This window comes from Cebidichthys violaceus, unplaced genomic scaffold (assembly GCF_023349555.1).
Source record: "Cebidichthys violaceus isolate CVI_PGR_0920_01 unplaced genomic scaffold, fCebVio1.0.p SCAF_12, whole genome shotgun sequence".
In the NCBI taxonomy this organism is placed as follows: Eukaryota; Metazoa; Chordata; class Actinopteri; order Perciformes; family Stichaeidae; genus Cebidichthys; species Cebidichthys violaceus.
Genome location: NW_027176285.1, coordinates 9,744,449 through 9,762,514, shown reverse-complemented (window position 1 = coordinate 9,762,514; position 18,066 = coordinate 9,744,449). Strand labels below are relative to the sequence as shown.

Genomic DNA, 18,066 nt, shown 5'->3' with positions numbered 1-18,066 from the left:
ATGATAAACAGCAATGGAAACTCAAAGAGAGATTTTAAGGTTACATCCAGATACCTTCAACAAGCACTTACATACAGTATAAGTGCACTCAGTAGTCCGCGTCTGTCTAAAAGCACTTCACTTCTAACAGAAACAACTTTTACCCATTTCCTTGCATGATAACATCCGGTAAGTTCTTCAGTTTGATGGATCTATATTCGGCTCTGTCTATCTGGGTCTATTCAGGTTGGTTGTTATGATAATATGTTGCCACAGTGTTAATATTGTCTCAACTATAATCTCTGGATCGTTTCTGGTTATTTTGCAAATCAATAAGCACGACAACTTCAAAGCAATTTTTTATTTTTATATGATTTTTGCATCAATGTGTAACATTGGTTTGTCAGATATTTCATTCAGTAAAATGCTCACTCCTGCCTGGTTATTTTTTACCCTTTACGGTTTCTTAATTGATTATCAATGATCAATCATTCTGGATCGGGGGAGGTCACAGACACACTGAGCATCACTGTTGCAGAGTCACAGCCGAGTCCAATCAGTTTTATTTCTTTTATAGCCTTTTGTGTTTCCGATTCCAGCGAAACAAAAAGATTTAATTGAATAAACGTTCAGTCACTGAATCATTCATTCATTCTTTGCGCACACAAACACACACACACACACACACACACACACACACACACACACACACACACACACACACAAACACATCTAGTGGGAGCCAGCTGCTGTGGAGTAGTGACTCACTGCTTCTCTGTTATTAGCTGTACACATTGAGTGGTGTACAAACAGCACACACAGAATCAAGGATGAGTGCTCACCCACACAGAGATCAAAAAGAGTTCACGGTTTTCATCAGTACAAAAGGGCTTCACAAATAAAACAAGCTTTGCTCGCTTCTTGTAAGCGTTTCGCATTTTAGAATTTTGGTTTTGTTGGAACTTATGTTAAAGAAATGTCAGAACAATTCATTGCAGTATTTGTATTTAAAAGTTTCAAATGAATCTGTTAAATCACGTACATTCTTGGAAAACTATTTTTTGACGTATACACCTTAGACACCACAGTTGTTTCCGATTTTTGGGGGTTTATTCTTGTCCCGTTTTTTTTTTATCTCACTTTTGTTTTTGGTTATAAAAAAGAGAGAATGCTCAATAAAAGAGTGAGATGTAAACTGTTCAGCTTTGCCCTATTCCCTTCATATAAATGTAATTCTTTAAAGATAGTTTTCACGTAATAGAATAAGTGTAACAACTCCAGCTCAACACGCTGCTCTGTGTGTCACATCACTTCTGATTCCCAGACACAGTCAGACATTGAGCCTCATCTAATCCTGCTCCAATGCAGCAGCAACAGCTCTGACATTAGTGAACCAGCACAACCAAGCAATTCCCCTTCCTAGCGGTGTCTGGGTCTTAGATAGATGAGACTTTTTTTTGGTGATGAATTTTGTGACCACTTATTGCTGTCAGCTACAGTGGTATATCCAATGAAACGGCTGGTTGCTGGATGGTGGAAATCCAGATTAGACCAGATCCAATGGGAGGACGTGTTGCAGGTAAACTGCGACCCAAACAGAGATTAGTGATAATCCTCTGTAGCAGTATCAGGACAAATGGTCTCCTCTCGTCTTCTGTCTGTCACTGACTGCTGTCTCACTCTTATTGTGTCAATACACTTTTTTTTGTTTACATCAGTCTAAAATTGATTTTAAGAGCCGCAACTTCAAAAAAGTTTCATGCAAAGTATTTCATAATTTGGCACAAATCAGAGCTAAAAAAAAATTGTTTTATACATATATATATATATATATATATATATATATATATAAAATGCTTAACTTCCAACTTCTTAATTTTGAAGTACCTAGATAAAGATAAATCCATCCATCCATTTTTGGAACCTCTTAACCTTTACAGGGTTGGTTGAGTGCTGGAGCCGGTCACGTCACAGAGCCAAAGATAAATGACTTTGATCATTAGAAATGACTGTAAGTTGTACGCCGGCCTTTACATAAATAATTGGAGATGCAACAACTGAACACTGTCTCTCTTTTTCCCTATTATTACAACCAAATTACTGCTTAGAATTAACAGTTAAATATGAGTTTCTTTCTGGGAAATGATCAGGAAACAATGCAATCGATTTGAACAATTACATTAAAAGAAAAACCTCAGATTAAACCTCATTAATATCCTGTCCATCCTATCCACTTTCACAACACAACCTTTAAACTACAGCTTCCTACAGTGTTTATTTCAGCATTTCAGTTGTATGCTGGGTAGTTTATCATATCGCAGCATCGTCCTCTATAAGTCATTACAGGACTCTCCTTCTCTGTGTTTCTATTCTACTCTCTCCTGCTTTTAATTGACAAGAATACAGGTTTTGATGGAGCACTGTAGTGTGCTTGTCCTTCACATGAGTGAAGCTGCTGCTGCTGCTGCTGCTGCTCATCATAATGCCTCTGGCTTTCTCTGTGTTATGTAATACATTAAACCAGATATATCATTAACTTAATCTCTGCGTGGGGGTTGGAATCAGCAGGGAATTGGAATCGTCTGTGTTATGGTTTTATGTTCCTGGTTTGTGCTAGTGCCAGCAGCCTCCACTGATGATAAAAGTGCTTCAGTCGGCTAAGCTGCACACCATGCAGCAGCAGCAGCAGCATCCTCCTGGGTTGGAGTACATCCCAGGAGAACATCACACAGTTTGTGACCTTTTTACTAATTTCTCCTCTTACATGTCACTATCAGCTATTGAACCCTGCACATAAAAATGCTCCTCCACAGCCGTTTTTAAGGGACTTGAACAACCATAAATTGATTTGTGCAAAAAATAAGACTGACCCCGGCTCAGAGGTGCACCAACAAAAAGCTTTCATGGTTGTTTCTATAATCCACCATGGTGACAATAAACTGGGGTAACCTTCAATCTATCATGATGTGGATATCATACAATGAAAACAACTGGAAGGTGATCATCTATGTATGTTCAGTATTTGTTGTATTTTAGGGGAAACAGCTGTGGTGCTGATTTAGTATCAGCTGTTTTTGAAAGAGCTGTCCGTGGTGCTGAAAGAGGGTTAAGAAAACATGCTGTTGAGAACATACACGTTGCTACTGTAATCATCATCCATGCTAAATGTGCTGCATGTTGTAGAAATAGTAAAGTCTTACACTCATCTGTGTTTTCTGTGACAGCCTTTATTTTGTATCTGTCTATTGTTTTTATCCTCTACTCACTCTGATCAATAAAATACAACATGTTCAATAGAAATATGTAAAAAAAAAAAAAAAAGAAACTAACTGAAATGCTTCGACCCATTTTCAGAATTATGATATTGGTAAATATTGGTAAATACAGCTTGATACAAAAATATAGTATAAATAAAACATTAATACATTATTGTGCAAAAGCTACTACAAAGATATTTCCTCTAGAACTGCAAATACAACTTAATTCAACTTAGTTCAAGATATATACCGTGTTGTTGTTGTTTTGTCTACTTTTAAGATTAAATGGCACACTATTACAATTATTATAATGTTGAATTTAGTCAAATATGAAGATGTGGCCAAACATCCCCACCTCCACCTGCACTAACCCAGCTGCCACTGCCTGTGTTGGGCACTGGAGACCAGTAAAGCTTTGCTTGTGCTAATCAGACTCATGGGAGGCTAAAAAAACAGACTGGTGACAGACGTAGGATGGGAATCTGGGGTTGTGCACAGTTTCAGATTAGTGAAATGTCTTCTTCGCTTCACTTGGGACATATGAAAATAAGCATTAGTTGTAGCCCTAAAAAGATAATCTACCACTTCGAAAACAACATATATCATACTTTATTCAAAGACATAAAAAAATAAAGAAAGAAGCTATTCATTCAAAAAGAAATGAAATAAGAGCAGTGCCCAGAGGCAGGCAAATACATCTCAACTTGTCATTGTCTGAGACAAGAAAGCGCATGAATGAAAACATTGAATGAAGACAAATATTGCAGTGACCGACATTGTTTCAGAAGGCAGACTATAAGATAAATTGCTTGATAACTGTGTGTCTGTGTCTCTGTAATTTTAGTTTAACCTTTATGCCTTTACTTTGGAGTTGAGCACTTTGATATTTGAGAGCAACAAAGCACCTTTGAGGTGAATTTAAACTGACTGAGACAGAAAATGCTGAGAAAGGGGAGGTTGGACTGAGGTGATAAACAGAGAACTGAGCAATGACAACAAGGGAGACTTTAGACAGTACACTCTATGAAAGGACAACCTATGAAAGCAGGATCAAAAACCTCTGAAGGACAGACAATAAAGGGGAATAGATCAATGTGATTAGTGTTCTCAGATGTACTCTTATACTATAAAGCATATCCCAACAGCTTGTCTACTACTAAGAGGTTGGCTGTCCTTGTCCCTGAGTCACACATGCCAGGCATGCATCAAAATAATCCAGCAGAGAGGAAAGGTGTCATAGTCCATCAGAAGTTACAGTAAACTCCTTTCAACAATGTTTATATCAATCCTGAAGTTGCTAATTTTTGCCTAAATTCCATATCAGCTTATATGCATTGTGAAATAATAGACATAAATGTCTCTCTGCCATTTATAAATCTCAATACAGCGTGTTTTAAGTGTGTGTGTGTGTGTTGGTTCAGGCAAGGTAACACTGAAGGAGCAGGAGGATGGGAGGACCTGGTTGACGTCACTGCAGCTGGACCAGAGAAGCACATACATCAACACACACACACACACACACACACACACACGCTGCATGACAGGATGCAGACTGCAGCTTTTAGTGACACGTACAAACAAATCATTTGACATCTTTATTAGCGGTAAATGTCCTTGTGGTAATATTTCAGTTTTTCCTTCTCCTCCTGTAACGATCGTGTAAAGCGCTGGTCCCTCGGTGAGGCGGCGTAATTAGGCACAAGCTGTTTCCATGACTACAGCTGGGCGAGAGCAGCAAAACGTGGTCCTCCTACAGAGATTACTTCAACAGTGTTTACTCAAAATTTTTGTTTTAATTAACTGATATTTAAAAAAGGCCTCGCAAAAAAAGGCTGTAAAACAGGTGACAAAAGTAAAGTGAAATGCATTCAAGGCACTGTTTTTGAAATTACACTCATGAAAATATTTTTGATTTATCTTCTAGAGGGATACATTTAAAACTAAGTACCATACAATAGCTACAAATATTTAGAACACTTAGGGTTTACTTTGCTTTAGGTTAGGCTACAATATTGTATAAAGGCTATTGTCGCTCGAGAGGAAGCTGTCTAATATCTATATGAATATAATATGAATTGCCTTAAGGGATGCCATTTGAAGCATCACTGGGAGCTGAAGACAGTTAGAAAGTGAAAAAATCTGAAAGGTGCAGAGTTAGAAAGAAGTGACCTTTACAGTCTTCTGTAGCCCTGACAGAACTGTTAACGTTGTAAACTGCATTGTGGGTAATGTAGGCGCTTCCACCTCAAATTTTCATTATCTTTTTAAACTGTCAATTATGAGGCCAACAATATCATAAATCGATGGAGTATTCTTTGAAATCCCATACATTGAATTTATATGCCTTATATACTGATATGCCTTCCACAGGTAGCATCATGTGCAGATGGCATGACTTGCAAACAGTGAGCATGCCTCACCTGCTACCTGTTAAAATGTGGATTATCACTGTGGCCATGAGGTGAACTATTTGACCATTCTGTCAAATAAATGTAAGAAAAACATTTTGTCGTGTAATAGCAGGCCTTGTTGAGCTGGCTTGGAGCCACAGGATACAACCTGACCTTGCTTATTAAGCAGGAAATACTGCTGAATCACACACTCACAGAGTGCATCCAAGGTATTAAAAGTCCATGAAACCACAGAAGAAAAAATCTTCAGATAAAGTGAAACACAAGCAACCATGCTGACAACACAGTTAGCCAGTGACACCCATGTTATTGCCTGCATTCAGTAAGCTTCACTTACAGCATAAGCACAGGCAGACAGATGGATGAGCTGAGCTGGAAGGGCTCAAAGCTCAGGTGGACTCTCTCACTATCTCTCTCTTTCTCTCTCTCTCTCTCTGCAAGGTCATACTGCAGCAAAACACTTCACATTTGTTCGCTTTGTTTTGTATCATCATCAGCAGCAGCAGCAGCAGCTGAAAACGATGCATGTTTGCGAGACTGAAAACTCTCTCCACACACACACACACACACACACACACACACACACACACACAGCAACAATCATTTTGCACCCTTGCCTGGTCAGTATTTAACACCTTGAGGGTTACAAAACTGCCACAGAAACAAACAGCACATCCACAGCTGCCTGTAACTGTATCTGCTGTACAGGAAGTCAGCATATAAACTAACCCTGCCTCTGTGACAGACGTCACTGAATTTATAATGATAAACAAGTGCAATTTTGTGTCATTTTAGACCAAATTATGAAGTTTAAAAGCTGACTTTCCAGAGGTGGTTTATCATATTAAGTAATTTAAAATAAATGTATGGTTCCCTGAATGCATCAGTTAACAGATGTACTTCACTGGGGATTTATGTTGGCCTAGCAAAGTAATCTCCTCGCCTCGGTGTTGTGGCAGAACACAGTGTGATAACACGATAAGACTGGCGTAAAGGTGCCACGATTTGGACCCTTTCCACGATGCGTGTGAGACGGATTCAAACCTGCCTGCGAGAAGGGGGGATGGGGATTGGGATGTGCGTGAGGTGTTAAAATGAAAGCGACTGCAAACCGCTTGTGTGATGCACCGACGTGCATGCATTGCAGCCTGGGGAAAAAAGCCACTTACTTCCCGACGAAGTTCTCCAGCACCGAGCTCTTCCCCGCACTCTGGCCGCCCACCACGGCGATCTGGGGAAGGTCCAGGTTTGCGTTCTGCCCGATGGCGGAGAAGGCATCCTGCATGCGGTTCACCAGAGGAATCAAATCCTCCATCCCCCGGTTCCCCATCTTAGCGATGCAATGGGCAGTGTATCTCCCTTGTCGGAGCAGGGAGGGATTTAGTTCTTATGTTTCCCTCCTCGCCAATCTTGCGTTTAGAGGGCGGTTTTTTTGGACTGCGCTCACTTTTGTGTTTGCCCCCTCATTGACTGCGCCTCCTCGGTGTGTCAGATAACCTCAGCTATGGGACTCTCTCTCTCTCCACCGCCGAACATGTATAGCCTGCACTCCTCTCCAGCGAGCGCAGCAGGGGAGGGGAGGATGAGGATGATCTCTTGTATTTTCCCAGGAGAGATCTCTGCAGTTCTCCACGCGCACCGCTCGGTGGTGTGTCACTGGTGTACTTTCACTGTATGGTTGCCTGTCAAATTGTTCTGGTTGCAGTATAAGCCATACACTAGTGTCTTATTTCACTGATACTTAAGATATTTAGTCAACACCTTGTTTTAGTCGATTTAGAAAGGTGGACGGAGATGAGAAATGTGGTATCCAGCTTTGAAATGTTATTGTCCAGATGTACAGATCTGTCCATGGTGCTGAATCTGTTAGCACCGTGAACAGAGGCCAGGGGGCACTCTACAGCATTGTGTGTGTTTGTTTTTATGATTCAGTATAGCCTGTGCTTTAATCTATCTATCTATCTATATATCTGTCTATATATCTTTAAAGTTGCGAAAACAAACACGCCGGTAATATGTATTAGATAATGTAATGTAAAATTTAGAACCTTAAAAATACTAACTTGTATCAAATTTCCAAGGCCAGTGGTGTTTGACAATGAAACACGTATTAACGTATTAAGTATTACGACCGTATTAAATATACATATAACATTAAAATCTAAATGTATTCGGCAGACGTCAAGCCTTTTCAGTTACACCAGACCACCACCAGGAGGCGACAGGGTGCACTAACTTCACTACACTGGGGACTCTGGTTGGGGGTTTCTGCTTTATGCGAGTTGCACCGGGACTGAGAACACGTATTCAACCTTGTCCTTTGCTTTTAGTTGGATAATCATCAAGAATCGTCACTTTACTCTTTGAGAAGTAAGTCGTAACACCTGTGGCTAAAGGTAAATTGTAGAAAGTACCCGAGGAGGCGTAGCTGGTTTATCTGCGACTTAGCTAGCTAGTTCGGTGCGATGCTAAGCTAACTTGTTGGGTGCAGGTACTGTGGCTAATGTAGCATCTTTCATTTCACAGCAGGTGTTAGCTTGTTCATTTACTGTCACTAGATTACAACTAGAATAACATGCCGGTCTCTCCATGAAGTTGGCTAACCGAGTGAAGCCATACGCTAAGAAAACAAAGAGAGTAAATTGTTGTTAGCGCACTAGCTAGCACTAGCTAACGTTAGTTGACATAACGAGATATGAGAGAGACCTGTTGTCTCAGGAGGTGCGCACTGTTATTGAATGTATCTTTACAATAAAGACAACGGGGCTCATAATCATACACCTTTTTGTTCCCTTCCATTCAGGTATAGTTTATTTTAAGGAGCGTCAAACACAGCTGCTGGTCCGTCTCCTCGCGGGGGACATTTAAAGCCCGTAATGTTCAATCCACACATCCATCAGCAGCAGCAGCAACAACAACAACAACAGCAACAGTTTCACCAGCACCTGCGGCAGCTACAACAACTTTTCCAGCAGCAGCCTCCGCCTCCTCCACCTCAGCCGCCTCCCGGGCACCATGTCGGCCACCATCACCACCAGGCACAGCGGTAAGCGTATGAACTCGAGACCGGGGATTAGGCAGGGCCCTCCGGGTGAGATGTGTGTGTGTGGCTGTGCGGTAGCTGAGCTTAAAGCCTGGCCACACAACACATGCCAGGAAAGTACGATTCCCGGGATGACTGAAAATGCTTAGGTGTGCAGTGTGTTCATTCAACTTGGATATTTGTACAGCTTGCCTATGAATTAGTCCATTGGTTTAGGGGCGTTCAAGCTAGGCTGTGGTTTGTTATTGTTTTAGCTGTGAGGTAAACCAAGGAGCAAGAAGCTATACAGCACTGTCATACCTTTATAGAAATGTTTGTTACTGTAACCAAAGAGAACTCCAACCTAAACAAGTCTCTCTGTGTTAGATATTTATTCGGTGTTATGTGTATCCTTTTATATAAGACATTGGGCTATTGCCATGCTCTGTTATCTGGCCTGCCCAAAGGTAGTGTTGATAAAGTGCAGATCATACTGTATAAAACACTTCATTCCCAGAGTACTGGACAACTCCTTTGTACTTAGAATAGGCTTTGAGCCAAAGCTAATATGGAAGAAAAAAGACTTCTGATGAAGGCTAATCCATATCAGAGACGTAACACAGTTACACATAATCATCATAATCAAGAAAAATAACATGGACAGCTTATGTATAAGAGAACACGTGTGTGCAGGTGTCCATGTCAAGTCATTTGGCTTTTCCTCTGGTATTTTTCTACATTAGGATTTCAGCTCATTTCAAAATGGTACAGATGTGTAAAATAAAATCCCCGGTTCGTATGAAGGATAATTTGGCCGTGTGTGTGTGTGTGTGTGTGTGTGTGTGTGTGTGTGTGTGTGTGTGTGTGTGTGTGTGTGTGTGTGTGTGTGTGTGTCTTTAGCCGTTTTGTGTGAGGTTATTTCTTGAAAAATTATGTTACATTTTTTTTATTTACTCTTGTTTATATGTGGTGCAGATCTATTCCTTCCCAGGCAGCTCCTCCCCCCAGGATGGTCAACCTGTGCCAGGCAACCCAGACTACCATTATTGCCCCCAATCCCATGCTGCAGGGGGCCCTACTGATGCAACAGATGCAGGGTATGGTTTGGATTCTAGTGAAAAGACAGCAGCATCTAGAAATCATAAACCAACGTCTTATCCTTCAAGGAGTTATGTTTTGTTTACTTATTGTTTTTCTTACTCGCGTGTCTGGTCTCCATGCTTTGCTTTCATGTAGGTAACATGCGGGGCTTCAGGATGGGGGGACAGCAGTTCCGTCAGTTCTTCACTCCCGGGTCCAGGTCGTCTCTGCTCGGGCCAGTTCCCATGGGCATGGCCATCAAATCCCCCATGATGGGATACCCGGGTGCTCGACAGTATCACCCACATGCCCGCTACTACAATAACAGTAACAACACCAGCACTACCACCACCGCAGCCTCCTCCTCCTCTTCCATCACCTCTGCAGTAATTACAACAGCACCATTATATTGATTATAATCACTGTGTATGTGTTCTGTCGAGCTCTTATGCTACACTAGGATTGTAATACAATTGACAAATGCAACAAGGTTTGATTGACTCAATCAGAATCAGTGGAAATGTCCTCATCGATATACAAAATACTTTGGTTTTGGACAGTTGATTGGACATGAAAATCAATCTAAATACGTCTAGAATTGACATTTTCTGAGCTAATTGATGGGAGCATAAATTCATTGTCTTTGATAGTAAAATGGGTCAGAACTCGGCCTTAAACCGGTTGATCAAGCTCTGAAGTGATTGTAGTCGCTCTCATTAAATCCAACATTATTTAAGTGCAATTATCAGTTCTTTGTCAACATTCAAAATCCTTTATATCCAGCTCTAAAAACAATCTTAATTGTCTGATTTGTGTGTTTGTTAATTTCTCTAAGCTGCATCTTTATCTCAGACATGGATGAATATTTGTAATCCTGTCCGTCTCCTTGTGTAGGACACTGCAGCTCGTCAGCCAGACAGGAAGAGAGACAGCGAGCAGATGGCAGCAGGGATCACAGACGAGCAACCAGCAGCCAGCGGCACCAATGAAGCCACCGACAAGACTGAAACAGGTAGCGCTGCAATCCAACCAGCACTGAAACACACTTATAGGTTACGGTGAATGTCATATGTGACTCTTGAGATTTCTTGGAGACGATCAGGTTAACATTTGTATGTAGATAATGTTTTTGCTACCTTGTTTGTGTCCAACTTTGTTATTTTTCTTAAATCTTTTCTACCCACAGACGGTGCTGTAGGAGGAGTGGATGAACCCACACAGCCCTCCGAGGAGCAACTTGAAGAACCTGTAGTCAAGAAGCAGAGGACAGATGGGTAGGAAAACGTTTCTATAGCTGTAAATGTAGTTCTGCTAGAAAATCTTGACATCCAGTGTTGACCGTCTTAACCATGGAAGTAGCCAAAAACAGGAAATGTGGGGTGCACAGTATTTTACAACAACCTCATTATTTTGTGCTATTTTTCTCTCAGGTCAGAGGAACCAGAAGAACAATGTGGTGTTGAGACCGTCACCATTGCAGATGCAGACGGGGAAGTTCCGTCTTTTGAGTGTAACAGCGACGGTGAGGACAGCCAGCCTGAAGGTAAAACCCACAGGAACCTAGAGTAGATGGTTTGAAAGGCTTCACTTTTTCATTAAGCACTAATTTAATCTAAATGTAGAGTAGTTTAGGTCTGTTGAGATGAAAACTCGCTGTAATATGTGGGTTTTTTTTGCCTCACTTCTTTTCCCAGACTGCATTCTTCTGGAAGAAGGATGCTCCAACGGGGGATCAGATGCTGTTGAGGCGCTGGAGGAGAGCATCGCTGCTGAGGTGAGCGGAGCCTTTATTTGGGATGGTCAGGTCATGGACAAAATACTGTAGACACTAAATGATAGATTTAGAAGTAATAAAATCACAATGGTGGGTCATGTTGGGCTCAATGCCAGTTGCCAGTATTTGTCAGCCTCTCTGTGTAAAGTATATCTCTGTCATATAAATGTATGACACTGGATTAACTTCTGGTTTGCGACCTCTCTGTAGCTGCACAGCTGCTTGTCGGCCCCGTCCCCGTCTGGCAAGCTGAGTGAAGATGACTTGCTGTCCGAGGAGATGCCACACGACAAAGACGCCCCTCTGGCTTCACCCGAGAACCAGGAGGAAGAAGAGGAGGGTGTAGCGGAGGGCAACAACAAGTTCTACTGCTATCTCTGCAGCATCACCTGCCACAACCAGCAAGTAGGTTGAATGTGCACACACATCAAGATACATAGGAAATGGTGGAATTAGGTCTTTTTTGGGGGGGGGTGAATAGTTACTGGTGTTTGTTGGGAATGTGGCAAATTTATTTAACTATTCTATCTTGAACATTTTTCTTTTCAGAACTTCAGGAGTCACATGAACAGTGTTTCCCACCAGCAGAGGATGATGGAGATCCAACACATGAGCAATGCTTGTCTGGTCACCCTGCTGCCCCGAGTGCAGGAGACTCTACAGGAAGCAAACAAAGACGGGTCAGTTCGACACTCACAAATGTGCATTTTGTTTTGTGTTCTCCCATAATAATAATTATAACTAATGTTTGTCTGTGTTTTGTGCAGAGAAAAGAGGGCGGACTCGAAGCACTGGTGTGCCTCCTGTCACACCCACTTCACCAGTAGCATCGCGGACCACCGACGCACCGAGGAGCACAAAGTAAAGCCGCTCACTGACATGGTGTAAATGTTGAGTTCAGAAAGCTTTACAACGCGAATAATCCGCAATGATCTCTTCATCTCTCCACAGCTGGCCAGCAGAACAGCCATCTCCTCCTGCACCGTCTGCAAGAAACACTTCAGGACCTCCCAGATTTTTGTGGAGCACTTGCAGTCCCAGGAGCACAGGCAGAAAGTGGAGAAGGTATGTGTTCATAGTGATTTTTAAAACCACTACACAACAAGCAATTATTTTCCCCTTTTTAAATAAAGATGAAATCAAATATTCATGCTGAACTCGCTGCTGTCCACTAGCTCCAGGAACAGGAGGGCTGTGAGGCTTTAGGCAAGCTGGACACAGACGGCTTCTCATTGGAAGAGTTGGAGTGCAGCGAGATGGAGGAGGAACGACTGAATGAACCGGTGATTTGCAGATAATTTGTTCCTGTTTGTAATTCCCTCCAATGAGACAACTGACAGTTTATGCATTTAATGGCCAGTGAATAACACTCAGTACTCATAGTTGGTGCATTTGTTATCGTATAGTTGTTTACTGTGTCTCTGGTGACCTGCTCCAGGAGGACTGGTCCTGCCTTAAAGAAGTGACTTTAAAGGACATGGTCAGTGATGAGCAGTACGACGCTAATACGGTCTACGGTGAGTGACGACCAACTCCAGATTGCTGAATATTTGGTTTTGTTGTCTCCCTGCATGTTCTCATTGTTTGGATTTAGGATCAACATCGGAGTGATGTTTCTTCTTGAATTCCTTTTACCGCAGGGTCCAGTTTTTTTGTTCCAGTTGCCGGTTTTATCTGCAGACTCTGCAACAAGTTTTATCACTTTGATTCTTCTGCCCTACACGCCCACTGCAAAACCATGAAGCACTTTGAGAACCTCAAGGTTGGTGTTTGATGAACGTCTGAATGTAATGTTACGGTGCATCAATGTGGGTTATCCTTGAGGAATTTCACATTATATTATATTAAATTTGCCGTATTTGCGTATGCTTTCTCTTCTCAGAAGTACAGAGAGTTGCTGAGTCAAAAGAGTGAAACTGTTGAGTCTTCCAGAGGGTCTCTCCTCGCTGCAGACAGCCTCAGGCCTGTAACGGGAACCAGCACAGACTGTTCGGTGGAAAATTCCCTCTCCGATGACGCCGGTTTAGTGACGAACCTAAACTCCATGCAGCCTATCGTTGCACTCAGCCGAGTGGACGTGCAGACAGAAAGCCAGCAACAGGAGGAACAAGCGGAACCTGACCAAAACTCACAGGACTTCATCGGCACCTCAGCGACCAGCACGGGCAACACAGACCAAGAGCTCAGCCTCCACTGCAAGGACGAAGAGAGCACAACCCAGGTATCTGTGGGTCTGGAGAGTCCAGCTGAGGCTGAGCTGCCCGCTGGTGGCAGAGAGGAACCAGAGCCAGCTGATGTTGTTGAGGATGCTCATGTAGAGAAGGAGGAGGAGGAGAATGTGGAGGAGGAGGTGGAGGTGAAGGAGAAGGAGGAGGTGGAGGAGAAGGAGAAGGAGGAGAATGTGGAGGAGGAGGTGAAGGAGAAGGAGAAGGAGGAGGAGGAAGAGGAGGAGGTGAAGGTAGCTCCCGCTGTCCCCGGAAAAAAGAAGGCAAAAACCACACCCAAACGCAGGTCAGGGAGGGCCACAAACAGACGCTGAGTCAAAGATGAGATGAGGAAAGAGCGGGAACCCTGAGGACAGGATGTGTCGATATTTGAAGAGGTGCTTTCATGAAGCCAAGACGTGAACAGCCCTGCCTCTCTCCATGTTGGAAAGTCTGAACTAAGCGCACACACACACACACACACACACACACACACACACACACACACACACACCAACAAATAGGAAGAATGATGGTACATCACGGTGCAACAGGACTTCTTATTTGATGCTCTCCCAGGGTGGGAAATTAACACCAGCGGCTATCGCGTACATGTTGAATCAGTGATGGGTGGGTAAGCATCTTAATAATGGCTCCCAGTGAGAGAATTGTTGCTCTTTAGTAGTATAATCTCCAGCCTCACCTTTAGAAGTGAGATCATTGTAACATAAGTACATGTAGCTCACAACAAACACTTTTCCTTCCATTTGTTACTAATTCGTAAAAACTGCATTAATGTTGCCTAAAATAAATAAAAAAAATATTTTTTTTAAAAAGCAGTACACCACCACCACCACCACAATATAACTGTATTCAAGTAGAATGGGATTGGGACACACTGATGTAAAATTATAGAAGCTAAATTCAGATTTAATATATACAGTATTTAAGATGTAGTATGATGTGAGGTTTCTAATCATGCAAGAAAAAGGGAAATATGAGAAATCCATATTTATTTATTTTTTAGGTTACCCCATCTGCAATTGAAAATGACTTGCTATGATACTAATTAACTATTTAATAGCTGGAATTTGCTTCGATCTTCTATCTACTGGTCCGTGAAACTGGCTCCCCACAAAGTACAAAGTTACCTTCCCACCCTGGTGTCCTCAAGGATCAGAATGCTGACTGTCAGATTTGATCATTCTCTAGCTAGCTAGATGAATGATCATTAACGTAATATGACCTACAGGTGGAGACATTTTCAACATTGCACACATTAGCACATGCTTTTAGCGAGCTGAGGTGTAGAATGTAACCAATTGAAGTATTGGAGCAGGTGGTTTAAAGGAAGTGTTCAGAAATGCTGATCTCAGCTGTGTTCAAAGGCATCTCATTATCCATTTCATTTTTAGACATTTTTGGGTTCCAGTTGATGTCGTGTTTGGCGCACAACAGTTGTCAGCAGCTGTGGCCTCACTGTGTTTCAGCAATTGGAAAAAGTTTTTTTTTTGTATAATTTAATGTTTAAAATGTGTTTTGGATTCAACACGATCTGTAGGAGCTGAATATAGTGTCTAAAACCCCTTTATATCTGCACACAATGGAAAAGAAGCCCTTGTATTCATTATAATGTTAAACTAAAATGATATCCAGCGCAAAAAGCTGCATCGTGTGCATTTTGCTTATTTTGAAATTTGAAAGCTTGTCAATCACGGCAGGTATATTTTAAAAAAAAAAAAAAAAAAAAAAAAGTTGCTTTCATTTTCATTGACTGATGATGCTGTTAGTGGTAGTTGCTTGTTTCTTCAAATTTACCATTGTTTTGTTTTTTTCTTACTATGTTTAGTTTGCTACATACACTGGATAGATGGAATCACAGCTGACTTCATGAAAGGATGAGCAGCAGTCACACACAGTAGATTATCTCAGTCACAGGTGATACAAACGCAGATCTATAGTTCCAACATTTCAGCAGCCACAAGGCTTCAAAGACCGGTGTGTGCTGTTCTGGACACATTTCATTCCTCCATACTAGAGAAGGATATTTTAAACCACACAAGTGGTTGGCTGATGCATGTGGAAACTCAAGAGTGGCGTCTGTCACATGATTAGTACCGCGTCACGTTCTGTCTGAAGGGAACGAGACGTGAAGCTACTTTGAGAACAGAAGAGAGCAAAGAGGACACGTAAACAAAGCTGTACGTTTCTTATTGTATTTTTATTCAGCTACTGACTACATTGAGATGAACAAACAGGTGTTGTTTTCTAACTGCTGGAAGTTGTATGTATTTTGGGATTTTTGTTTTCTGTTGGGGGGGGGGGTCATTTTAATTTATATTAAAATGTCTGATAATTCCCACACTTGATTGACTTTGACTATTATTTAACTTACAGAAACACGTATCAGCTCACTTATCCTCAACAGGTTAATAAACAACAGTGCAGCAGATTTAAAGTCATGCTGCAGATCAAACCTAACACTGGTAGACATCTGTAGTATTGCATATTTACTTTTTCGGGATGAATTTAACAGGAACAGAGACTATAGCTATTACAAAGCTGAACGTCAACACTAAATGGATCGGCACACTACAAAGAAGGTCGACTATTTGGCCATGAAGACAGATTCTTAAGGTCATGGTCCTCTCTTGAGGAATGTTAGGTTACTGTCATTGTTTTTAAATGTCATTTCATCCTGGCTTTAGAATGTGTTCCCATGATGTCCCACTGGGAACAAGGGTCACAACTTAACAATCAACACATGCGACTTAGATTTCACTGTAATAGTCCCAGGTGGTGTGCAGCTTGTATAAGAAGCTGCTAGAGACTTCAATCTGCTTAAGGAACCAAACATGAGCACATCACAGTTCAACAAAGGAGAAAAACATGAGGTCACATCTGCCGATGGAGAGGAAGAATCGGATAGGCATGAACTATGCAGATCAAGTTGAGAAAACAAAATAATTCCATCCCTGTACTTTGATTAACTCAGCCCTCATCACTCATTTGCAGTCCCCATCGTCTTTATTCGGGTCTTCCTTGCTGGTTGAGGAGGAATCCCCGTCTGCAGGACATGGCTGCTCTTGAGTCTGGGAGCCGAGCAGTTGGGCCCTGAACTCCAGCCTGGCTTCCCGGTTTGACTCCATTAGTTCGTGCAGTTTGCCATTAAGCGAATCATTCCGATCCTCCAGGTCGTCGAGATAGGAGTTGATCTGATCGAGCGTGGAGTTGATGGCTTCGTACTCTGTGGATGTGCAGCAGAGACATCAGTCATTTCTGTCAGGCAGAGTAAAAAGCTTTTCTTGCAGAAAATAAATGTTATTTTCATGTGTCTCAAGCATGACATCTCAAAATCAGAGTAGATTTAACCAGTGTTAAGATATTACTGCATATGGGTATTTAAAAATAAGCTATACAACCTCAAACAAAACTAAATCAGAATAAATGAACATGTGGACTGACACTGCTTTCTTGACTTCATGTGTCACCTGACATGAAGTCAAGGTGTGATGTTCTAACATACTACTTCGGGATTGTGACTTTACTAAACTATTACTAAACTAGCACACTTAATCTGATCACAACAGGATCTCACTGTAATAACGTTACTATTATAACTTATGTTTCTACAAAGAATGAACACATTAGCGCATTACCTTCGTCCTCGAACTCATCTTCGTCGTTGATAATACCATCGTCCATTGGGATGTTTGGATCTCCATTTGGTCCAGACATTATTTAACGTTAAACCTTCACGTTTATTAACGTTACTTAATTACAAAAAGAGTATCGTTACACGCCCACCGCTAGCTGCCGTATGCTGTTAACAGTTGACTACAGCTAGCTAGGTTGCCAGCTAATTTGCATTAGTAAACTAACAAGCAACAGTTCAAATTCAGCAAAAATGATCAACAAAGCCAATATTAAATATCTACTTAAAGGTTATTTTTCAGACAGTTTGGATAAATCTACAGATTCCAAGAGGAAGTCTCAGACGGTGCTAACTATCTAGCTAGCTTGACTTGTTGTCATTGGTTAACGTCAGGTGTTTGTTTACTGAAGTGGTGCATCATGGGAAATATATGGGCAGGGTTTTAAATTATCAGCAAAGATATGTCTAGTAGTAAGAAGAGCACTCCCTCTGGACAGAAATCACGATAGGTAGTGGTGAACATATCCTAAATCCTACACCTCAAATAATCTACAAAACATTGTTTTATATTACTGCTACTAGTACCATTTTTTCGAATATGGTCAACATTTTCATTTTAAGTGAAAGTCCTGAAAACCCGAACAGAGTGGGCCCTCTGTAGTTTTTTTGCTCTCTAATTCCGAG

The 18,066-nt window shown here is 41.6% G+C and overlaps 3 protein-coding genes across 11 annotated transcripts in view; 1 reads left to right on the top strand and 2 right to left on the bottom strand.

Annotated features, from left to right (window-relative positions):
- Window positions 1-7,188, bottom strand: part of dnm1a (dynamin 1a) — a 49,615-nt gene extending 42,427 nt beyond the window's left edge. For all 9 annotated transcript variants that reach the window (XM_068706270.1, XM_068706268.1, XM_068706271.1 and 6 more), the window contains exon 1: window positions 6,817-7,188. In XM_068706270.1, coding sequence (XP_068562371.1) covers window positions 6,817-6,977 — 161 coding nt within the window. In that variant the 5' untranslated portion in view covers window positions 6,978-7,188. The remainder of the gene's footprint in view (window positions 1-6,816) is intronic.
- A 710-nt stretch (window positions 7,189-7,898) lies between these two features.
- Window positions 7,899-16,089, top strand: ciz1a (cdkn1a interacting zinc finger protein 1a). Its single transcript, XM_068706265.1, has 16 exons — window positions 7,899-8,017; window positions 8,451-8,693; window positions 9,645-9,766; window positions 9,906-10,135; window positions 10,644-10,761; window positions 10,936-11,023; window positions 11,180-11,292; window positions 11,444-11,523; window positions 11,734-11,928; window positions 12,073-12,203; window positions 12,291-12,384; window positions 12,475-12,588; window positions 12,699-12,806; window positions 12,962-13,040; window positions 13,164-13,285; window positions 13,406-16,089. The coding sequence occupies exons 2-16, from the start codon at window positions 8,524-8,526 to the stop codon at window positions 14,060-14,062; spliced, it is 2,421 nt and encodes an 806-aa protein (XP_068562366.1). The 5' UTR covers window positions 7,899-8,017; window positions 8,451-8,523; the 3' UTR covers window positions 14,063-16,089.
- Window positions 15,930-17,786, bottom strand: bbln (bublin coiled coil protein). Its single transcript, XM_068706267.1, has 2 exons — window positions 17,387-17,786; window positions 15,930-16,974 (listed from the first exon to the last, which is right to left on the bottom strand). The coding sequence occupies exons 1-2, from the start codon at window positions 17,463-17,465 to the stop codon at window positions 16,733-16,735; spliced, it is 321 nt and encodes a 106-aa protein (XP_068562368.1). The 5' UTR covers window positions 17,466-17,786; the 3' UTR covers window positions 15,930-16,732.
- Window positions 17,787-18,066: the final 280 nt, after the last annotated feature.